Genomic DNA, 24,345 nt, shown 5'->3' with positions numbered 1-24,345 from the left:
TGTTGCAGTCATTAACCACCTCAAACCGCTTGTGTTGCATTGACTAGTGCATAACCACATTCTCACTTCCATAGGCCGCATGTCATGCTAGCGCTAGCTTACGCCACGGTTTGATCGGCTCTAGCACATGCAGGTAGTATCGTAGAATCAAAAGGGACGGGTGGTGACCTCCAAAAGCCGCAGAGAATGCAGTGCCATAAAGCCTCTGATGGAGGAAAAAGACAAATGAGGGCAAAGAGCAACGGGTAAGGAGACTGGGACCATTCCGTTTGTCCGCACCACAAGGCATTTTGTTTGTTGTTGCGCAAAAACACAACCACACAGCAGCTTGAGTGGGAACAGAGGAACTGACACAAGGAAATCCGTGCAAGCAATAAGGTTTCCAAGCACAACAGTTTAAGCAGAAATCCAAACGCAAACAGCAATTATTTTGAGTGACTGTTTGTGTAAACTGATTTTTTTAATAGTTTTGCCCTTTGTTTACTTCTAGACTTTATTTGTAATTCTTTGTTCCTAGTGGAGGCAGGCAAGAAAAAGGTATTTTTTTAAGGTAACGTGTGGTGATTCATTCACAAATGATCATTTTGGCTCACTAAGCCAATGTCTTAAAATCCCTTAGCGGAACATTCATTTTGTCAATTGTTTCTCAAAACTATTTTTCTAGACAGAAATGGAGATAAACTCAACACGCTCTCTGGCTGATATGCAGGGAAGCCGGTGTCTTCGCGGCTTTTCATTCATCACTGATAAGTCCACTTTTATCCGCTATCAGACCTGCGGCCACTCACCACTCAGTCCGTCGCAGCTGAAGCATCTATCAGTGAGATAAAAGCCTGTGATTGACTTGGAAAGAACAAGGTGTCCACAGTATCTAACTCCAGCGCCGTTCCATCCCCACTCCGACACCTCACCTGGCTCAGGACACCGTCCAGCGGCGCTGACAACAAAACAGATTCGCAGCGTCACGTCCCACTCTTCATATCGATAAACGACTATTGGGTTTCGTTTGCCAAAGAATGCTTTCTGTCCACACTCTGGGTGTACCCCTACATTTAGTTGTAAAAAACCTTTTGTTACATTCCAATACATGTCATTTAGCTGACGCTTTTATCCAAAGCGACTCACAATAAGTGCATTTCAACCATAAGGAAACAAACTCAGAAGAACAAAAAACAAAAAAGTGCAATTTCATCAAAATAGACGATTTATAGATAAGAGCCATTATAAGTACAATTTAAGGTCTACAGTTTGTTAGTGTTTTAGTGGAGGTTTAGTCTGAAGAGGTGTGTCTTTATTCTGAAGATGTAAAGGCTCTCTGTGGTCCTGATGTCATCAGAGAGCTCATTCCACCTATTAGGAGAAGGACAGCAAAGAGTCGTGATCTAGTCGAGTATTTTGCTCTCAGTGAGTTAAACAAACTTGATGCAGATCGGAGTGTGCGGGTTGGGATGGAGGCTTTCACCATGTCCTGGGTGGAGACTAGACCCCATCCATTCACAGCATGCTACGTGAGCACCAATGCTTTGAACTGGATGCGGGCAGCCACTGGTAACCAGTGAAGAGAGCGCTGGAGTGGAGTAGTGTGGGAGATCCCCACAGGAGTCTTACATAGGTCAGAAGCACGCAGACGTTTTACTTATAACGGACCTTGAATCTGCAAATTATCTAATCATTCATTCCTGACACTATAATTATTTTTGATAACTCTAACCTACACTTTCTGAAGTCTGAAACGACAAACTCTGACATCATTGCCGCTCCTCTCTCCAAATCTCGCTCACCTTTCCAACCTTTAATGGCATACGTTAAAGGTGGAATTACAAAAGTCATGTTTAAACTTGAAATAAGCTAAAAGGAGCTGTTGCTGAAATGCTAAACCAATTGATCCCCCTGCCCTTCAATTAAGCATCTTTTCAAGTTTGCTCAAAACTTTGAAAATAAAAGACTTCCTCTCCGTCTGGTAACAACACCTGGATGATTGGATTGTAATCATCACTAGCAGGTACACATTAGTTACAGGTGCAGATATACCCATGATGCATTAAGGAGTTGATTATGCAAACTACCTCCAGAGAAGGTTGGTGTTGCCTGGATGAAGACACGATTCTAAAACGCTTTGTTATTCTGTACACTCAATCCAGTAAGAGCGTGGTGAAAAACAAGAAATAAAAAGATTTTCAATCTGTCTTTCCAACAAAGCCCTCTGAAAATGGGTCAATCGCTCTAAGAAGATCAAATTAGAGGTGCTCTTTGAAAGGGAACACAGAACTTCCGATGCCGTTGCCTGTCACGAGGTGTTTTGGGGTTCCCCCCCCCCACTGTCTACCCGGGTGTTGCCCTCTTTGCTTCAGTGCCAGCTGCATCCTGACGCGCTGCCACAGAGGTAGAAGAGGCGTCATCAACAGCTGAACGAGGGTCGCGGCTGTTGTACTATTTGGTGGAGTAGTAACGAACGTCGTAATAAATATCTTGTTCTCAACACAAATCCGTTGCCAACTCTTTCTTCCTGGGGATTTTTACATGGATACTCCTCTCAACCCTTAGACCTGAAGAGGGGAACGTAACAATTGAGACTGGGATGTGAGAACTGCTGATTGAGAGGTGTGTGTTTTTCTTGTGCTGAGAGGTCAGGTTATTCCACTGTAGTAAGATGGCACAGAAGGCCCAGGTAAAAAAAATGCACTGTCCGCCATTGGTTGTGTGTCCGGTTGCTATGTGATCATACGACGAGACAATAGTGCAATATATTATTGCTTTTTTGGGCGCAGAATCTATTAATTACTCTTCCCTTACGCCACTGAATCCTATTCTGTGTATGCTGCGATACATTATATTCATTTAAAATTTTAGTCGATCGCTCTGCCTCTGTCATCTTGTCTGCTGCTTTAGACAGCGTCTCCACACACACACACACACACACACACACACACACACAGAGTGGACACCGACAGGGGAAGAGAAGGTGTGAACCCCTTGTGTTATAAAGTGTCATTATTTAATGACATCTGCAGCCAGTTAGGATACACAAGTCCAAATGGAGCTGGTTTCAAAGCTGCGATCTTCACCTCTGGTGTGGGAACATTTTGGCTTTAAGCAGAACGAGAGAGAAGAGCCAACGAGTCGAAACGTCGGCTTTGTTTCAAAACAGTGACAACAACCAAGAGGCAACATAACTAACCTAAAATGTCACCTAAAACACAACCGTCCATGCGGTTCTTTCCACCTGGGAACAACTGTCTGCTTCTCCAAACTGCTGGTCCGCCTCTTTGGTCGGGAGGACCGATGGTGCCGCATCGCGCAAAGCCCCATGCGTTGCCCCGCTCCACGTCCCGGCACTTTTTTGTCAACAAAGATGTTTTTTTTTATTCATTTAAGATTTATTTATTTAGAGATATTTTTTCACATTCCAATTCTAATGTCCAAATATTGGGAAGAATAAACGTTTTATGTTCTTTGAAAGACCATACATGTGTTATTATGCTATTATATTGTCATATTTTTAAACAAAATGAAAATTACAATTGTATCGTATATCGCAATTAATGGTGCGATGGTAGTTATCAAACTACTCAAAGAGTAGTTATCGTGACAGCCCTACCTACATCTCATATCCAAGACCTTAGCGTCTTAGTTCCACAAATCTCAATGTAGAGCCTATAATTATCTTTTAGACAGCATTGTTCCTTCAACACTTTTTTGCAGTCTCTTCCTTTAAACACAACTTGGGAAAGTGCGATAACAAAGCGAGGTCCATAAAACACCTTTTTTTGTGAAACCTTTAATTGTTAAGTCACTAAAAGATATTCCTTCCTTTTTGTTACTTGTTATGATATGTTTGGAAAAACCAAAATATAAGAAGACACATTTATAAACTGCGGTTGAGTAAGGTAGTCATCTTCCTCTCCTTTTGCCTTCTGGCACCACATCAATGTCCAAAGTGCTGTTTGTGGTTGAATGGCAGCGAAACCCTTTGGCCAAATTAAGATACATTTGGAATGAGATGTTCAGTCGAAGTGATGACCTCTGGTTTTGAAATATGAAGCTAACACCAAAGTGCTTCAAACTTGCATTCTCTCTACTGATCGATAGGAAAGATGGCTGAGCGGGCAGCAGCCTTGGTACTGCGCTCCTTTGTACTTTTTCTGTTTTCGTTCATTTATCTGTCTCCAGCTCTCCCTGACTGATCGCGGTCAGAAAGGAGGAACTTTTAAACAACACACCGGCCAAACCGGGAAAGTTTCCCAGAGCTTCAATGTTGGAGGAGCAGCTGCTCTCCTCGCGATTTTCCGGAGATGCCGACGGGGTAAATGAGCCGGAGTGCTCATTAAACTGGTCCCACGGGGATTCAGAACTGTGCTCCAATCAATTCATCTGGAAAACGCTCTCTGGCCAACACATGGATGAACTAATGTTCCCAAACAAAGCTAAAACACGGACTACAGCAAAATCCACCGTCCTGTGCTTCACTGAAACATGGCTCGGTGAGCACAGCCCCAGATGAACTAGACGACACTGTGACTTCATCCATCAGGTTCTGTGAGAGCTACCTCACTGTGACCACATGGGTCTGCAGATCGGAATTCTTCTGCACATATACCAATACACCCTGGTTTACTGAAAGACGGAAGCTTAGAGGAGCTCTACAGGGGGCCGCCATTTTTTTTCCTCCGCATCAACCATGAAAGACATAGCAACTTTGTACCTGTTGTGAAAGTCCTACTCACGTCAGACCATCAAATGGAGTGGAATGGTGGCCCTGAGAGACGGTGTAGATGTTTACATGGAAGAAGCCTAGCAGCTAGCTTAGCATAGCGGTGCTTTAAGTGGTCCATTTGCCACTCACCCCCCTTCTGTTCGACACGTGGAGGAATTCCTCGGCACAGTCCTCAGCTGGATGTCGTACCTCCGTTTGTTTTACTTTCAATGCAAAAAGCTCTCTCCATCTTAAGCTTCCGTCTTTCTTCCTCCAATCGAACTCGCCGCAGCTTGGGGCGTTTCATCAGTTTATCGTCTCAATGTCTAATTCTTCAATGCAGCGTGATGTTCCTTTTGTAAATGATGGTTCATTAGAGGGATAGAGCAGGGTATGCTTTAGGGTGGGGTTATCTTGTGATTGATAGGTTGACAGTTAAACTTTGATTAACCAAAAGAAAAAATGATGGAGACAGTCTACATTCCAACTTAAGGCTTCAAAATGTTCAAATGTCTATAAACCAATGGGTAGCATCACCTACTACATTCACTTATATACAGTCTTTGCGCTGGTGGATGAACACACGCTGGCTGGTGTATGCAAAATATGGAAAAATTACTTATTCATCCATCCCCGATACTGTACACAGTGCAGGTGGTAACATTGCCTGCAAAATGTCATGATAGGAGGGGGAAGTTATGTGCTGATGACTATGCAGAGTCAGTGTATTGTTACCTTGAAACAAGACAAGAGTCCTGTTAAATGAATCTGTGAAGACTACAATCGCACAGGAGATGCTGCGAGGAAGCACTGACAGGTGACGGTGCATGGCAGCCAAAGTCCCACAAGAAGAAAGCTGATTGGCTTTTTGTTGGATGGAGATGTGACAGACGATAGTGCGGCAGAAGACAAATAACCCAATGAGAATGTTTTTGAGATATTTAGGAGCACATACCTGACGCTTCTTGAACTTGCGCTTTCAGCTCTGTGAATGAAAAAAAGACACTTATGAACAGAGGCAGCGAACTAAACGGAACTACTGACCTACTTAAAAAGAAGTCCTGTTACATCCCAAATGTGAAATTCACAAAGCTGCACTCCTGAGCGGGTCAACGTGAAACATGAAACTGCACTGACAGCACGAAATTACGTTTGGCTACATAACTGCCTCATGCCGCAACGGAGGCAGTTGAAAGCTAAGCTCCCAATTAAACAAGTGAAACTGCCTTCTTTGCTGTTCCAGACCAGCGGGTCTCGGACAGTTAAATCCCAGCGGCTGGCTAACAAAGAAGCCTGACCCAGCAGAAGCGGACCAGTCAACACACCAGCTCCCACGTTCAGATTCATTCTACAAGTCTGCTCGCCTACAAGCCGCAGGAATTAGCCACCTCCTTTTAGGACTGTCAGGATATGCCTTTTTATTGTGGGGGTGGGGACACAATAACTACAATTATTACAGAAACGGTGCATCTCATTTTTCTTCTTCTTTTTTGGGCTCCTGGCGCTAAATGCTCCGTAAATGAGAGCAATCTATTAGCTGTGTTCAATTCCGCAGAGGTGGGTGAATCAAACGCACTTTGACAGCTTCATCCACGGCGTGTTTGTCCAGACAAAAGCTGGCGAGGCGTGACAAATCCCTCACTAAATGGCATAGCGGTACCCCGTCAACACAGAGCGGCTCTGATGAGACACTTTTGAACTTCAGGCGTGCTACTTTGTCACCGCGCTTTTGGGATGACACGGCGAGCGAGCGCCAGGAGGAATGGGTGAGGTCGGTTTTCTAAAAGGGAGAACGGTGAGTAAGACTTGATTGAAAAACGTGCCGCAAGGAAATCAGAAGCTGTCAAAAGTGGGCATGAAGATGAACCCGTCCTTTTGTCAAAAGCAAAATCCACGGCGGATCATAAACAAGACTTCAGAGCAGAGGGGGCCCTGACAGGAAGCCTCCGGTCCTGTCAGCCGCAGCGACAGGGAAGTGGAAGCGTGAGACTCCCCTGACAACGAGCCAAGATGAGATCGGTGGCCCGATAAGAGCCGCTTAATGATATCATCTGAGGATGCCAGATTGCAGAGCTTTCCCCCCCAATTTGGCTCCAATAACAAAAGCGCAGAAGTACTGAGATGGTGCAGAGTTGTCAGGGCTGGACAATGGTGGCGTCTCTCGGTGGATGCATGACTTACTATATTAACATATTGAATGCTGCCCACTTAAGAGAAATGCATTAATTACCATAAACGGTTTCAAATATTTGGTTTTACTTGTACTTCACTGTTTGGGCAAGTGGATCCTAATTCTGCTTGCTTTTAGTTTTTCTAGAAATTACAAGACCATTAAGTAGCATGTAATATTTCAAGTTACTCAAATTGTAATTTCAAACTTCAAAATCATGAGAAACAAAATAACACAAAGAAAACTTTCCAACAAAAATTAGGAAAGTTTAAAATGTTTTCATCCTCTTGAGCTCAGGAACTTTATTCCTGGTGAAAGTTGGGCCTGGTGAGTTGCTGTCTAGCCTGACGGGGCATGTTACGTCAGCAGGCAAGAAGAAGAGGAATCTATCATACTTAGTTATTGAAATCAGAAAAATCATATATCTCAAAACCTGGAAAAAAACAAATAAAAAATTAACAAGATTTTTCTATTTGGGAGAGCAAACACTAGTTGAAGGTTCAAGATATAGTTATTTCTTCGACTTGTGTTGGCAAAACTGCAACTGTTTCCCCCGTTCTGAGCACGAATCACCACGGCGCCGCCAACGAGCTTCCTCGCTGCGGTATCCTCCTTCCTAACCCACGGATCCTTGTCGCCTGACCCGTCGAGTTCAAGCTGAAGGAAGGGCCGTACACAGAGGGCAACTGGCATGAAAGCGCAGGGTGTGACATGGGAGACGCCCACGTCGCTTGACTGATTGAAGGGGGGGAAAAAGGGATCAAGCCATGTTACCAGAGCACATGCTTTAATAGGAGCAAATACAACATTGTTAAATAGTTGTTTGATGTGGTAAATTAACAAAGTGAGTAAATGCAAGCTTCCAAATCAGGTTTAGGTGGAGTGTATAATGTGGTAGAACAGCAGCAGAATACTAATACAGGAGATGAGCGCACTACACCTACCCCAACAACTACTCTGGACAGACCCTATAGGCTTTTTAAATGATATTGCATTGCTAGGCAACAGCTGTGGTCCATGTTCACTTCCTCTCACCCAATGTCATATACATACATGGCAACGGGAAATAAAGTAGGGAAAGATTTGGAATTTTTATGTTTACAACAGTGAAATGATCTATTACTTCCAACACATATTATAAACAATTTGGAGACCATTTCATCCGACTCATTTAAGGATAATAATATTACACCCTCCCAAAGAAGAATGGATTTAGTTCAGTTATTTAGAACTTACAGACATTGGTGTCGGAATGTGAAAAATACACAAGATAATTACTACCGCCCAACCAAAACATAAATGTTAAAACTGTTACCAAAAAGGTGCAATATCTATTCTTAACTATATATCTAAGTTTTATAGAGGTAAAGTGAAAATCTGGCAGTGTGGTGGCTGACGTTTTGGTGCCATCTTTAGTTATAATTGTTTGTGTTATAATTGCTTGTGTTACTTGTAAAGTCTTTAAAATATGACAAATTACTTCCCAGATCTTATTGACTTAAGAATAAGAAAAGTAAGAAAAGGAACAAATACCATGTCAAATCATGTATAATATTGAAACATATATGACTCCAGTCATGATAAACCACTATTTCTTTAGGGCAACCTTAGTGATTATCAAAAATGCTCATCATCCCTGGTGGGATGGACTAATAGACGGAATGTATAGTAATATTAGCAGTACTCAATAAATAACTCAAGAAATCACTGAAGACATTCTCCCACAATGACAAAAGTACAATTGCTGTGTTGAATGTGCGCCTCCCACTTCAACATGTCAATACTTCTGGTGGTAATCAACCAAATAAAAAACACAAAAAATGAGAAATGAGTAATTGTAGAAAAGCTGCAGCTACAGTGTAGTGAGGAGAATGTGCCTCCCTGACAATCAACTGGGCTCCTGCAGCTGTCAGTCCAATCATGGCAGGGATTATTATAATTAACATTTTTCTAGACCCCCAGAGTTTTTCAATCAAGTGTAAAGTTTTAATAATCACAGATGAATGGGGCTGCAGGGGAATTATACGTCGCTCTTGTTTAAGCACTTCTCCACGGCGCCTTAACCTTCCATCTGGAAATGCACTTAGTCCCACGAGAAACGACCTACAGTCTCTTCCCTGTTGATTTTGCGGCGACAGTAACAAATGAAATTCAGATTTCCCAGAAGCTGCGCGAGGAACGCAAAAGATCTCGGATAGCAAAGTGGGCACGGCTGGCTGTAATGAACTAGCACGGGGCCGCAGCCAAGCCAATTAAATGATACCGGCCTGACAGTAAGAGGTTTCATTACATGACCTCAAGAAATCCAAAGCAACCAAATTGAATCATCTCACAATGCACCGCTTATAGGAAGCCTTCATGGCTTGACACTTAAAAAAAAGTGCCAATTCAAATCCTAGTGTGCACAAAGATGGGACTAGGAGAATGCAATTTTACTAGAAAGAATTGTAAGACTGATGGTAGAGTACCGTGGCTTTCTTCTGTCGCGGGTCGCTTTGGGAGAATTTTTTTTTTTTTAAACAGCCATTTTTCTTTCTTCCTACACAACAATCTAAAGACCAAAACTGCCATTCTTAATTTAAAGAAAATTTACCAAATTGTGGGAATAACAACAAATAATTGAAATACAATGGAAATGCTGAACATGCTGAAGAATTATTGATGTAATTCATGAAATGCATGTGAAAAACAGAGTGGTATATTGTCAATTGATTTTCTTAAATTGACATTTTGTGTCAGCTGGCTTGTTACTGACTCCTCATCCGTTCATCGCTCACAGGCCCCCACTGACACCAGCCGCTTACAGCAAGCAGTCTGTGTCCCAAACTCCATCACATACCACACCCACTGACAAACCGACCCCAACACAAAATGCCTATTTATCATTAAAAGTTACTTCTGCCAAAAATATGAATCAACGCGTTGAGTCAAAACGAGTCAAAGTGTATTTCGATAGTAATTAGAGGAAGAATCCATTGATTTTATGTTTTAGCCATGTAAGTAGTGTACATGTGCTTTTGGTAGCTTAAATATTTAAGAAGCCCTGCATATGTGAAGCACATTTTGAAAGATAAAACAAATTTGCGCAAACATAAGGGTCAGGGATTTTCAGTCCATCAGACGTTGTGACGTTTTGATAATTCAAAGGGTTCAAACTGTGATCCTCACTGCGGATTTTCAGCTGCAAATCAGGGAAACAGTATGTCATTGTACAACCGTGCATTCAACCATTAGTTGGTTGTGTTGTTGCACGGAGACAAGTCCGTGATCCCCCACTTGCTTCCCACTCACAGACAGCTGGCAATTGTTGTAAATGGAGCACTTGACCGAGCTGGAGGAGGCTGCAAGTAGAGATTCAGTGGTGCTGAAAGTAGCGCCATGGTGCTCATACCCGATGGGGAATAGAATACAGATACTTGTAAGGTTTGTGCATGATGCTTCATATGGTTAAAAATTGCAATGAGCGTCATGTATCACAAGAGCTTTTTTCTTCCGCCGAGAGGTTGTCTTGAAAAATGCATGCATGCCCATTTGAGCTCCCAACCCGTCCAAGACATGTATTTTCCATGGGCCAGGTGTTGTGAAAGTATCCTCCATAGCATTTATACTATAGTTAACATTATAAAATGCAGAACATGAAAGCAAACAAACATCTGTTCTGCTTTTGTCATTGTTCATCCATAAAAAACTATTATTACCTATTTGCTATTCCCCGCACAGAGGAGATCTTCTGTAAAGGATAGACCAGTGGTTCCTATGCTAAGTGAGGAAAGTAAGGAAGCAATGAAGCACCTTTCCATAGCATTAGAGCATTCAAACAGCAGTTATCTTCCGGGTCATTTCTTCAGTTACCTTCAAAAGCAAAAAGGACATTTGAAATCCAGCCCCTGTGTCCAATCACCTTCCCACTGTATTTAAACCGTGTGCGTCCCAGTTGTCTCTTTGTAGGTTCGTGGTCTGTGTCGCTGAGTTGTGTTGTTGGTCTGAGTCTGAATGAAGGGTTTCTTTTATTGCTAAACCTGAGTTTGAGTGTTTGTGTCTCCCGGTCACGGACACCCAGTCACGAGCACGCACAATGCCTGCCTCCTATAAATCCAATGCCTCCTATAGTGATGGGAATCATCCACAGCCTATCGCTCTACAAAGTCTTTTCCACAGAGAGGAGACGAGGCAGAGTCTTAACCAAAAAAGGAAATCATTTCCAAAATGACACATGAAATCAACCTGAAAGTAAATCACTCGTGAGAGCGAAGACTGCTGCTGGAGGAAGACCGATGTGGAGCAGAAGCAAATAACGCGTTTAATGGCGGGCAATGTACAATATTAGTCCCACAGTGGCCTCAATTTTCCACCTGCATGATGGAATGAAAATGAACCCTCAGTCTTATTGAAAGATACCATCATTCCCCCTGTGAACAGACCAGCAAACAGCAATATGGGCAACCTGCCAGTCGGAAGAGTAGGTGTGTGTGTGTATGTGTGTGACAGAGGAGGTGAGGAATGAAAGCTATGGAATCAGGAAGAAGCTCCACGGAGAGGACACTCAAAGCTGAGCTCTGGGGCTTGACCACTCGAGCCATCCGGGTCTCACTCCCGTTTTTGAAACGGCTTTCTGCGTCTCGAAGGCAATGCACAAGGAACCCGTCACTAAGTATACATCATTTGTTTTTACTTTTTAAAAGGCAGCAACAGGAAGCTGTAGTCTGTAAAGTAAACCTCAAATGGAGTGTTCCTTAAGATGCAAATAAGCAGGTGGAGTAATGAGAGAATTTGTGGTAGATGACGTCTAGTTCATTGAAAAGATTTGTGGAGGCAGACCTATAGACTACGTCACTGTAGTCTAAGATGGGGAGGAAAATCTTTTCAACCAGAGGGTGCTTTGAAAAATGGGAAAAAGAGGCTTTGTTGTGGGACAGAAAACAAATTCTTGATCTGACTTTGAGAAGCAGTGAGTTTATGTGCATGTTAGAAGGTGAGTGGAAAGTCTATCCAGTTCCACCCAAGTACTTATAGGAATCCACAGAGTGGAGTTCTGATCCATCCGTGCAGGGGAAAGTGTCTGTTGAAAACTGTACATTTTGTTTAGTTGGTATGTAAGAGAAGGTAGAGGTTGGAGAAAGCACATTGGACACTACTGAAGCTGAGCTGCAAGATGTGGTCCATGGCATGAAAATGTATGCGAGAGCCACCTGCAGCGTGAGATTTTACATAAGGTCGGACCCAATGGCGACCCCTGAGGAACACCCTTGGACAGGGACAGTGGGTGCATTTGAACCATGACCAGAGCCCTCAGAGAGAAATATGTCTTTGAGTCTGGTCTACAGAATTTAAGGAGAAAGAGAGGAAGAGAAAGAGAGCGCGACACAGAAAGAGAAAAAGATAAAGAGATAAATAATGTTGCGATGTGCCAAGATGGACAGATTTGTGAATGGTGTAAAGCACAAATCAAATGCAACTACATTCCAGCTGTAACTGGGGACGGGGCCACCACGCAATGGCGATTCTGGGGGGTGGCCTGAAAGCTCATTGGCCACCCCTGTGGCCACCCCAGATCTGATAGGTAGTTAGTCAAGTTCGTCAACACAAGAAACAAGAGAAATGCTGTCAATCAATGATGACAGCTGAACAACTGATTTAGGGCCAGTTTTACATTTTTAACTAACACAGTAATGGTCGTACTGAGGCTGTGAGAGCTGATTTCTGTTCAGCGGACGTTTGGCCATGCAGGTCAGGTGACCCATGAGATTAGCGCGCTGCATCTGCCGCTGGTCCGTGAAACAGGTTTACAACAGCGACGATACAAACGCAACGATAAAAACGCTGGAATCTGTCGATTGAGAGGTATGGTCATTTAATGTTTAGTTATATCGTTGTTCCCTCTGAATGTGTAGGAAAACTAGCACTAAGAAGCAGCTAAAAGTCGGACTACACTGCACTAGCTGGCTAGCTTAGCAGCCTACAAACCAAGTTAAGGTTGAACATTAGCATTTTTTTTTTTTTAATTATTAGGATACCGCCATGAAATATGAAACACTGTTTTCTGGACTGAAGACTGTTTGTTTGTAGATGTGTGTTCAATAGAGCTAACAGTGTCTGAAATATAGTGTGACAGTCTAGATTTAAGTAGCTAGGGTTAACACAAGAACAAGCTATAACTTATTTATTTGCTCTGTGATTTAAGGGCTGTTTAAAGACTTTTTGCTCTTGGAGATAAAGGACTTTTTGTTTGTATCAATTAGCTCAGTGCTTCTCAGCTCTTAAACTCATCAAGACCCATTTACGCACAACAATGACAGACTGAATGAGCAACCTGGGTGTTCTCAGCATTGAGGCTAGAAAAGCAAAGTCACTTGACATGGACAAATTTATTTTTAAACTTTTTGCTACTAATCACAAAAACAGGAGAATTCATCTGATGTAAGATGGATGAACCCTGAATTTGTCTAATGGTCTTGTTTTTGTGTTGTTAAGGTTTGCTTGGTTTATGTTACAACTGTTTATGTACAATTTTCAGTTACATTATGAAGAAGCACCTTAACCCTTTAGTTATATTTGGTCTGGTGGCATTGCATTGGACTTTAAGTCTTTTCTTGTGGTCTTGGCCCTGTGTGAAAGCATTTTGTAGCAGCAGAATGAGCAAAAGCAAGAACTAGCTACCTCTATTGCACTTTGTTACTATTATTAGAATCCTCTATTGTTCATGAGAGTTTCTGGATACGCCACTGCCACCACGACATTACAAAACCAGTCAAGAATAAAAAATAACTAAGCAAATCTTTCCCTGGGCACCATTGATAGCAAAGAAGAGTGTGTTGAGTGTCTTAAAATACTGGCGGCGGACTAGCTGGGGTTTACCGGAGCATTAGATTCTCAGAAAGGCATTATTTCATTCTGACATGATTAAATTCACATCAAGACAATGGCAGAATAGATCCCACCTTGAGATGTGATAGCAACTGTCACAAAGGGGGAAACCAGAGCACAGCGGCCTTCATCTAATGTCAAAATGGAAAATTATTTTTCAGTCCTTGGCTTATGACCTCAGCATGTGACAAACAGATGACAGAAGATGCACCATTTGAGTTTAAATACTACACCTTAAGTCAGATCGGGCACATCTGGCTTGGTCTAGGAGTATCTAGCCACACAGTTTTTCCTTGCATTCTGTACAAATTCAGATTTCACCACACATGTACAATGCAGGTAACTAGAAAGCAGTCACCAGAAATATCCATTTCCCTGTAATTCCTGAAGAAAGACCAAAGCAGTATGTAACCGGTCTGGGTTCTGGGGAAGGGTTCCGGGAATAACGATGTCCGCACAATGAATCACGATATGACCGTTTTTATTATTTATCCTCTGTCAGTTGTCTCCCACTGAGGCGTCGCTCGCTCTGTGCTGCTTGCTCCGTGCTCGCCCGCCTCCTGATGGTCCTCCTACTGGGTTTTTAAGCACAACCACACCAGTCAGCCTCTGCCTGAATAAGATAGTTCTCACCTGGCGCCGTTCCCCGAGCCGCCTCCCCCCTAGAGCCGAGCGGAGACCACGCCCGCCACCACACAGTACCTAAGAACCACTTCTAACTTTTTTCACATGATTCTCATTGAGGAATAATTCAATTTTACTCCTTTTTATATGGTTATTTTATATGTACAGTACGAGTAAGCTATTTGTTACATTGAGGGAAAATTAACCTGTCTAATCTGTTGTGTACTTGGAAATATATTATCAACACAGTCACACTAATACTCGCAAAATAACTGCATTATCACCACACACAGTGAGTACCGTTTCCACTGGAGCAATATTAGTTTATCCTCTCTGTTCTACATTTTTGGGTGTCTAGAGTAGCAGCCATTGGTTAATCTCCTCATGGTGTAGTGCTGTGAGGATACCCTCCCGACTGCTTATTATGCTCCTTCAGCCAAACTGTGGTGCACCTAAAAGACTTCGGTCAGGCCGCTGCCTGACAAAATAACCATAACAAATCGTGCTTGGTTATATAGTTGAAGAAAAGCAGCTTAAAGGCCCGGCCACACCAACAAAAAATCAAAGCTCATTTGTATAATGCCAATTAGATTGCCATTGTGATTTGTGAATTTGCTGTGCATACATACATGTTTCAAAAGCTTTCTGATATGTAACATTAACTAATGCATCCCTATATTTTTTCTATGCATAAAAGAGTGTGCATTTACTGTTTGGTTAGCTAACACACTTTTATCACCTTAAGCCAGACTGTTAGGTTGCCAAAGCTTTATTTTACCTATGCTACAACTTTATACTGTTTATATAGTTGAGAAAAAATACAGAGTAGCGCTGGAAGCCATAGTAAATGACCTGCGCTAACTAGCGTAGCAAGCTAGCAGGTTAGCTAGACAGCGGTAGCAGTAGTGACGACACAGAGTATATGGGGCGCAGTTAGTAAAATGTCACACATTCTAAAATCCTGTGCAGTTTTTGTACGTTTATCATTATCAAATGAAAAAAATGCACTTTTTCAAACATTTAGAGAGAAATTCATGTAAATACATGCAATAACTTTTCCAAGGATAATGTTTGGCAGTAACAAAGTTATTAAATAATATAAATATTTAATCTAAATGTTAATTCATATATAGATGTTAAATATACAATTAAATGTTATAAATAAATGTTAAATCTAAATGTTACATCTAAATGTAAATATTGAGTCTAAATGTCAGACATAACGCAGTAATTAGAGTCTGAATGGTGTTTGTTGCTTTGAAATTTTTGATTTGATTTGGTTTAATGTTTGTATAGATGGTTCATATTTGTACATCACACACTGTTTTCATTATAATAAAGTATTTTGTTGATTATTAGGTTCGAAACGATGAAGCTGAAGCAGGGTTTTAAATGTGTCCAATTGCAGTGGTCTTTATCAGGGAGACGCTGACGATCCTCCCCTGCCAACATGTGACTATGGGAGTGTTATTGATGGATGGAACTACAGGGTTGCCATCAATGCACATGCGTGTGCCATGTTCATGGCCTCATCTTTGCTATCCAAGTAAGCTCAAATACACTATTCGATTCTTTGCAGTAGCATTCATGAAGATGGACCCAAAGAAAATGACTCAAGTGATCCATCTGTGTGTCAAATCAAGTCTGTGCAAACCCAAACTGTACAATGCCAGCAGCAACATTCACACGTACATAACAAGGTTGTTCAAAAAGCATGGTTTTCGGGTTAGAAATACACAATACTGATCGTTATTTCCATTGACTCAGGATTTGAAAATACACGGGAGGTAGCTGGCCATTGTCTGTTTCCCTGTACACACCTAGACGGTGCACACCGCGCTACTGGGAATGATCAAGGACAAGCTGTAATGCTGTCCTCTGAGCACAATGACAAGTGATAAGTCACTAAATATATCAATTGCTTTAGCCTTTTCATTTTCATTCTGCAATAATAAAAGCCTGAAGGCTGCGTTTCCACGGCTACATTGTGTACATGATATGAGGTGTGAACGCTAATGCCTGGGAGCCCTTAGCAAAGTATTTAATATGTGCCAGGATACCACACAGATATCATTCCACATTACATCTGTGACCACGGGGAGTCAGAACTACAGGAAAGGGACAAAAAAGAAAGAAAAGAAACCGACGTGCACCGCTAACGGCTGCTGCATTAAAGAACATGGATTATGAAAGAGGACGGCTGATCTCAATCTATCATTGCCGTAGGCCCATACAACGATGACGGCATCAAACGTATCACCATCAGTCTGCTAGCGTAGCAGAGAGGAACGCGCACGGGACAGCCCCCGTGTTCCAGGTTTGTTTTTCCCTCTTTCTGAGATATGTCGGCCTCAGATACTCAAACCAGAAATGTTCAGGCAGCTAGGTAAACATTGGACATGATGGACCTGGCACCTCCTGCGCTCCTACGGGCACCTTTCTGAGGTCTGAGACAGCCTCGAGGCAACGCAGGGCGCTACGTAGCAGACGAGCTTGTCACATCAGTGCAATCAGCATTCTGTGATGTAAATACGTCGTTTTCATACATCAGGAATGTTTCATTAACTAATTGGCCTGACACAGCATTCGGGTATTTGCCTTGATATTGAACACTCTTGTTCGACGTGGACAAACTCCATACATCAGTGGGCCGTCCACTGCCAGTACGAAAGCAAGTCAATCTTTTTTTTCTTTTTTAATAGAACGATACTTCAGACAAACTGTTTGAAGAGAAATGTGTGGAGCAGTTTGGCATCGATAAATCACTTGGAGAAATTAGTGTAATTAGTAGAAACAAATGACAGCGCCGCTGAGAGAGAGATGGAGTGAGAAGCCCTGGCAGCCTCTCTGCATTTCTGCTTTTATGCTCCACCGCGTGCAATTTGGCTGGAAATCTGCTGGATTGCCTTGCAGCAGAGAAGCAGGACTCGGGTCTGCTCCAGCGCCAGTGCAGATGGAGCGCGAGCTGCCTGGGGGGGACAAATGGCAGAGGGTGCCAGTGGAAAACGGGTAGACGGTCTTCCAACGTCTCAATGCTCTTTCCATGAAGCCAGAGGGAAAAGCCTTTGACTGCAGAGGGCACGTGTAGCAACAGGGCCCCGTCCTCTTTCTACCAGCATGTACAACGCTCAAGGACTAAGGATATACCAGTCAGAAAGATGGCAAACTTGTTTTACCATTAGTAGTCTGGAAGAGAAAGAACCTTAAAGTCCATTTGTATTTTGTTTGAAAAACTAAAACACAGAATTTAAAGTGTGCTTTGTTGACAAATCCAATGTGTAGGATCTCTGTAACTGACCCTTTGTTCAGAAGCGTGTATCCTTGAACGCCCATGATCCTACCAGCATGTTGCCTTTCCTGTTGCCACATTTGGAAACAGGGGAAATAAGCTGGTAAACCTTCAGTTATTTCCCCTCAGCAGGCTGCATCTGTTCATGAACTAATTTCCTACGAGAAATTTTCCATCCAGTTACTGAATATTGCACATATATTAGATCCAGCAGTTTATTTCAACCAAATCCGGGTTTGCGTTTGTTGGTAGTGGATGGATGACCAAAGAGGGTTTTTATGAGTTTTATAGTCTTTGTTCAGATTTAATGAATCTTGTTCATCTGGGAAAAGAGCAGTTGTTACTTGTCACGTCTAACTTGTGAATCAATGCTTCAACTACAAGCAGTTGATGATTTTGAAGCAGTGGAAAGAGTTAACCAAACTTGATTCATTGAGCTTTATTTTGGAATTAAAGCCTGAAAATGGAGTATGAAAATTCAGTATGTAAAAATGACTGTAAACCGTTGGTTGCAAAAAGTCTAAACTTCAACCGAAAACCCATTTGCCCAGTACAAATGATTAGTTGTGTAAAGAGGTGTTTTCACAGTCCAAAGTCCAGTTCACTAGACCAACAGTGAAGACCAACTCAGAAACACTTATCAAAGTCTGCTAACATTAATCTGACCTCAGCTACTGGTTAAACTGGCCTCTTCAGTACAGGCACCAGTGTGTCAATTGAAGCATGGCCTGTAATGTTGAATAACCACTGGTTTGCATACTCAGATTGTAAAAAAAGGGTAGGAATCACGTCATAAAGTCACACCCTCGGGTGTAGAGGTGATGGGTGATATTACCATCAGAGAAGTTGGTAAAAAGGGTAGGAGCATAGTGGTGATGCAAATACAAGACAATTGTATTGTTCATGGACAGAAGAAGAGTCCTCACTTCTTAATTACTGCACGTTGTCCATCACAAGTCTAGAAACACAGACCCTGGCACACCACAACAGAGAAAACCCTTCCTCAGAAGTTGTTGGCAGTCACCACCGTCAACACGGAGGTCTAGCCTCCATCTCCTCCGTCACTGCCCATCCGAAGCTACGCTCCACTGATCCAGGGCTCTGGGCTCATTCCTCTCATTTTCCCGTCCTTGTGGGAGCCAACATGAACAACAGAGAAGCTTTGATATCTGACAAACAATGGGCAGTGTCCTGCTTTTTGGTGTTAGGAGGAGGGTAATTATGGACCTGAGGGATGAGGAAGTCGGACTGACTGAAACGATCCATAAGAGAAGCGATGCCTATGTGTCAGCTTTGCTGTTGCCTGCACTTCAAATTACCGCTTCGCGGCTCTCCGTCCAAATACAGAACCTCGTTAAGAGTCGGATGCTAGCTGTGCTGCACGTGATGCTCTAACCATGCTGATGGTTCTTAGCTGAGCACACGCAGTCCATTCACCTCAGGAAAATTCAGATCATTATGCCTTCACAATGCCAGACGCGATGGTCCAAAAGAATCCAAGTGGAGGAGGATGGAAAGTATCTAAACCAACGCACTCAGGCCTCCCATGTAGATTTGTATTTTTCAGCTCTCCTGTCTGTTTGGTTATGCAATCCTGTAGCCCAGCAAAAAAAGGCTTGTTAGTAGAAACCAGAACACTGGTTAATTAAGCAATAAGGTACGAGAGGCTGTGCTTTTGTTGTTTGGCCCGACGCGCAACCCTCGAACTGTTACATTATTGAAGATAAAGTACTGCCTCAAGAACCTTATTGCTTTTATAACACTGTTACCAGCAAAATGAATTCATTATTTAAGTAAATAGCTGCCTTTCAGCACAAAATAGCTGTAGCCACCAAACCTTGTGTATCACATTTCAGTAATCTAGAGAAAAGTGGTCCCCGTACGTGCATGTAAACAGCATCAGATGTTACGGAACGCTGGGGTCAATGTGAACAACTATACGTTATCGCTAAAGAATGCACCCCCCGTGACTCGCTATCAACCAATCAGAGCGCTAGATTTCGCGTACCCGTATTATAATAATCTATGAAAGGTCCGATTCCTTTGGAGAATGGCATTCAGAGACCAGGCCTCCCCATGCGGGTGACACAAGTCAGAGTTGGGGTTTCTCGCAAAGCGGTCCCTTCCTGTTTGCCTTATCTTTGCGTCCTCTCCCTTCCTGTCATTCAGACCCCTTCCAGAGCCACGCTGCCGACCTGACCTCACTTCCTATTCCGTTTCCTGGCCTTCTGCTTGAACCCCAGCTGAGGGCTTTGGCCCAGGTGATGACTCAACAACACGTTCATATGACCATCTGTGTAGCTTTGCTTTATGGAAGTACTCAAATGTTATTGTGTCGTTGTCACAAACAGAGACTTCCATTTGATAGGATTTTGTCTCAGTAAACCTACCAAAGTTCTGTATGTGTGTGAGAGAGTGGGGGGGGGGTCTAACTGTAAGTGTTAGAACTGCACTGGAGAAGTATAACTTAGCACACAACGTCGGCCGCAAGTATTAATGTTGACGATTTCTCAAGCACTGACCGTGTCCATACATATGAAATAGAACTATTAAAAAAACAATTATTGCCTGTAACTGCTTGTTTTGTGAAGGCTTAAAGCTCCTGAATTGATACATTTCCCCATCGTCTGTCCTGAAAGCTTGTTTTTTTTAATGCCCTGAGAACATACTTCATTGATCTGAAATGCTGGGTTTTAGCACCGGTTTCTGAGACCCACTCCGGAAAATCACAAAAAATGTATTGCACGTTTGTAATTGGAATTTCTTGCCCTTTGGCATAAGACAAACCTAAAAAGCTGCAAACAGTTAGCTATAAACTATTTCAGGTTGTACCTTTGCAGCAGTCTAACATGGTTACCCAAAGATTCTTAAACTGGTAAACGGTTGCTAATATGTATGTGCTAATATGTGGTGTTAGAGCCTCATATTGGCTTTTTAACATAAGACATTTGTGCTTCAAGAAGCACAATAATTGAGTAAAATTTTCAAGACCAGTGTGATTGACTTAAGCAACGGCACTCCATCGTGAATATATACATATACATAATAAGAACAGCGGTACACAAATCTAAACACACACACAGCTTGCTGCAGATAGAGTGGAGCAGAGGGAAGGCACAGTAACCTCACATTCTGCATATTGTGTTCACCCAGAATAAAAAAAATAAAAAAAATGTTCTGGACCTCCCTTCCAATCAGCAGCTTGAACGGGGTTTTCAGATAGAAGTGGCGGTCTAGCTCAGATCTTTATGTCTACATGAGACTGTCCACATCCTTTCAATATTTGAACAGCTGATTTTCCTCCTTCCAGCTTCCACGCCTGTCAATCAAAGCCAGAACTTCCGATCCTGAGCTACATCTGCTCCTCTGTTACTTTTGGCCATAAATAATTTTGTTTAGGTTTTTTCCTTTCTTATTTCCTATAGCAGTTCATCTCTGTTGTACATCCCTTTGTTGCATAATGTCACAAAGGGATCCTTGAGATCTAAAATAATAGCAGATTTACACATGAATGGAAGGCCAACAAAGGCATTTGGTCTCATCATTTGGACTCATGTTTCCCTCAAAACAGCCTCTCTGTCACTCTGCTTTTAGCTCGGACCAACTAACATCTGGCTCCTGAGCTTCTAAATGTATCAATGGGAAATCATTTTTTTACGTGGACAACATCTGCATGCAATGATGAGAACGTGAGGAAGGGTTAGTCAATCAAAACAGCAACGTTGCAGGTTGTAAAACCCCCCAAAACAACCTTAAAGATGATGTGAGGAGAAACACCACGTTGGGTGATAATCATCTGTTGCTTCATCACTACAAGCATTACCCTATAGTCACTTAGACAAGTACATTTATCCATTATTAATATAAAAATATTGATTGGTGCAGCTTCGGAATGGAACTGAATACAAACAATGTCCATTTGGTCCAAAACAACGACAAGACGCATGAACATTTGACTTCCTGAGCTGGCCATGGCATCCGAACCACAGCAGTATTGGAGTATTATGCAACTGGAGGCGTAGGTGCTGACGTAATCCCCTGGCTCTGACAGCTACTGCCTAAATCCAGCGCGGCGGCCTGGATTCAGAGGTTCATCGGAGTTCAGAGTGGCCAAAGCCAGCCGCGCGTGGTGTGGCGTGGGAACCTGTGCGATCGGAGCGGCTACCACGGCCGATCTGTGAAAGATGGGGGATTGAGTAACACGCCTCATCATGCCGACGTCAGCACGAGGCAGCGGGTCAGAGGACATGCTGGTGTTCATTTCCTCTTGAAGGATATCCTCAGGCTGGCTCCGGCTGTGATACGAAAGATGAGTTTATTTTTTATTTTAACAGGCACATTTCCACAAGATCATTTATGGGACAAGGCCATAAACATGATTCCAAATGCAGATGTGTAAATAGACAACTGTTTATAAACACAAAAAAATCCAGGGGGGGAGAGCGTCAGACTTTTCTTAAAATGTTTTTTATTGGCCCTTTGTTTGGGCCTGTTAAAATGTCAGAGCAACCATTGAGCCCAATATGTGACTAATATATAAATCAAAAGTGATGTTTAGACAGAAGGTCTACGATATGGGTTTGAGGAATGTATCCAGGATACCAGGCAATAAAAACAGGATAAAAATGAAGATAGAAGTTAGGTAATGTTAGTTGATGAACACACTCCACAGGGTTTTAGGTCAAAACGTAACATCTGGAGGGGCGGGACCTAGCGAGGGGTCAATTGCCTATACAACCACTTACTGGAAACGGATTAACAGGAGAGCAGAAAATTGACCAAATTGAGCCAAAAAAAACTATTGCTCAAATAGAAATACTGTCTTGATATCATTTTATCCCAAGAAATTGATAGTAAACCAGCTATATAGGTCGTCAGGGCTCCCTCGACAGCCTGATTCTTAACTGTTACCTAAATGGACTCATTAATCAAAGGGCAATTACACAATGGCACAAAACAGCATGTGGGAAATGTCCAGGATGTCGGGAGGTTCGCCTTTCCCCCGTTCCACTACACCCGGGCTTAGATCCATCATTGGACGGGCTCCAGGGACACGCTCTGATTGCACAGCTTCTTGACCCGTGGCTTAAAGAGGCTGTCACCGGAGCTGAGGTGGGAAGAGACGAGACTAAACAAAAGTGGATGTAATTTGTTGTAGGTCTAATTAAGTGCTTGTGCTCTGGTGGAAAACATAAACAAATAGACCCCAATAATAATTATTACAGATTATATGATAATATTTTCGGTTCCTTAATTGCTTTAGTTTTCTGCAGTTTCTCCCATTGAGGTTAAGTCCTTGGTGTTTCAAGTAGACGACATCCACCCTAAACAGAGCTTTGCAATGGGGACTAGATTTCCGACCCAATAACTAAATATTGATAAACCGGTGCTTTTATTATACATTTTGACTATAAGGTGAATGAACATGTTGCCATCATTTTCAGCTTTGTCTGACGTGTTATTCTCCATTACTGTTTATTATCCCATTTAACCTAAATTACATTACAAGGTAATCGTCAGGAATCTTGTGTGATTCCTCTGAATCCACCACGTTAACATCAAATGCTCATGAAAACCCAACAAATCAGTAAGTAAGGACAAGAGGTCTTCAGTTTTTCCAACTATTTTCCTGGACTGAGGTCGATCTACTGCAGTTCTTCAATTTCACAGGGGCACGATGGCCATGGCCTCAGTTTGGCCTCCTCAATAAACGGCATGGCCTGAGGCCACGTTGGCCTTGATGCAACGCCCCAAACAGACCTAGTTGAATTGGTTTTGTCCTCTGCCTCAGTCCTGTCAATATAGTTTAGACACAAGCGCCATGTCCTTCTATTTAGAATTGTTACTTAGTGAACTCCCAAGAACAGAAGATCTACCGAGCTGAAGTAAGAAAACAACAACATTGTTCCTTTGCTTAGCATCAAGCTGTCAGAGCTCCCATGGAGGCCACACCGTGACTGCTCTCACTGAGTATTGATCAAAAGTGATTTATTAGACTGAAAAGTCTCAAATATGTGTTTGAAGAGTATATATATATTGAGGATGTCAAGCATTAAAAAACAGGTTAAGAAGAGAAAGATAGAAGCTAGCTAATGCTAGCTGGTGAACACACTATGCTAATATTAGCTCCACAGGGTTTTAAGTAGAAACGTAACATTTTAAGGATATTGTTAGGAGCTGAGCGAGTATTTCAGCATGAGTAACGTGAACGTGTCCTGGGACGTCCACTGAATTTAGTGAAAGTGGTGGGAGGGAGCAGAACCAAGGCAAATCTATCAGCCCTGATAGACAACATCTCCGTACAGGGGTGTCACTATCAGCACTTTGCCGTCCTGCAGAGAGCGGCTGCTTCCCCCGAGGTGTCTGAGCGAGTCCTTCCATCCTGCTGCTGTGAGACTGCACATCAACACAGCTCCTAATACACCGCCTTCTTTTCTTAATGCTAACAAACGTGACGTCAGCAAACGCTTGCTCGCTGTCAAGGAAGTGTTGTCTTTTTATCTGTAAGGTAACTGGCTTTCATTACAAAATTATTTGGTCTGTAAAACATACCTGTGATCAATACAGGGCTCAACATTGACTCAGCAGTAACCAATATTTGTGCATTTTACTAAGTACCAATTCATTTTTCTCTGAAATACCTACCTTTTTTCCCCAGATGTATTGATTTTACTGAAAGTTCTCATCCCTTCAATGTATTGAAAA

The 24,345-nt window shown here is 42.5% G+C and overlaps 1 protein-coding gene across 6 annotated transcripts in view; it reads right to left on the bottom strand.

The window, feature by feature from the left end:
• iqsec1b (IQ motif and Sec7 domain ArfGEF 1b) overlaps positions 1-24,345 on the bottom strand; it is a 129,845-nt gene that overhangs the window by 92,811 nt on the left and 12,689 nt on the right. For 5 of the 6 annotated variants that reach the window (XM_037489739.2, XM_037489741.2, XM_037489742.2 and 2 more), the window contains exon 2: positions 5,649-5,678. The exons of the other annotated variant lie outside the window; for it this stretch is intronic. In XM_037489739.2, coding sequence (XP_037345636.2) covers positions 5,649-5,678 — 30 coding nt within the window. The remainder of the gene's footprint in view (positions 1-5,648; positions 5,679-24,345) is intronic. 6 annotated transcript variants of the gene reach the window in all.

This window comes from Pungitius pungitius, chromosome 8 (assembly GCF_949316345.1).
Source record: "Pungitius pungitius chromosome 8, fPunPun2.1, whole genome shotgun sequence".
Taxonomy (NCBI): domain Eukaryota; kingdom Metazoa; phylum Chordata; class Actinopteri; order Perciformes; family Gasterosteidae; genus Pungitius; species Pungitius pungitius.
This window is presented reverse-complemented; position numbering and strand designations above follow the sequence as displayed.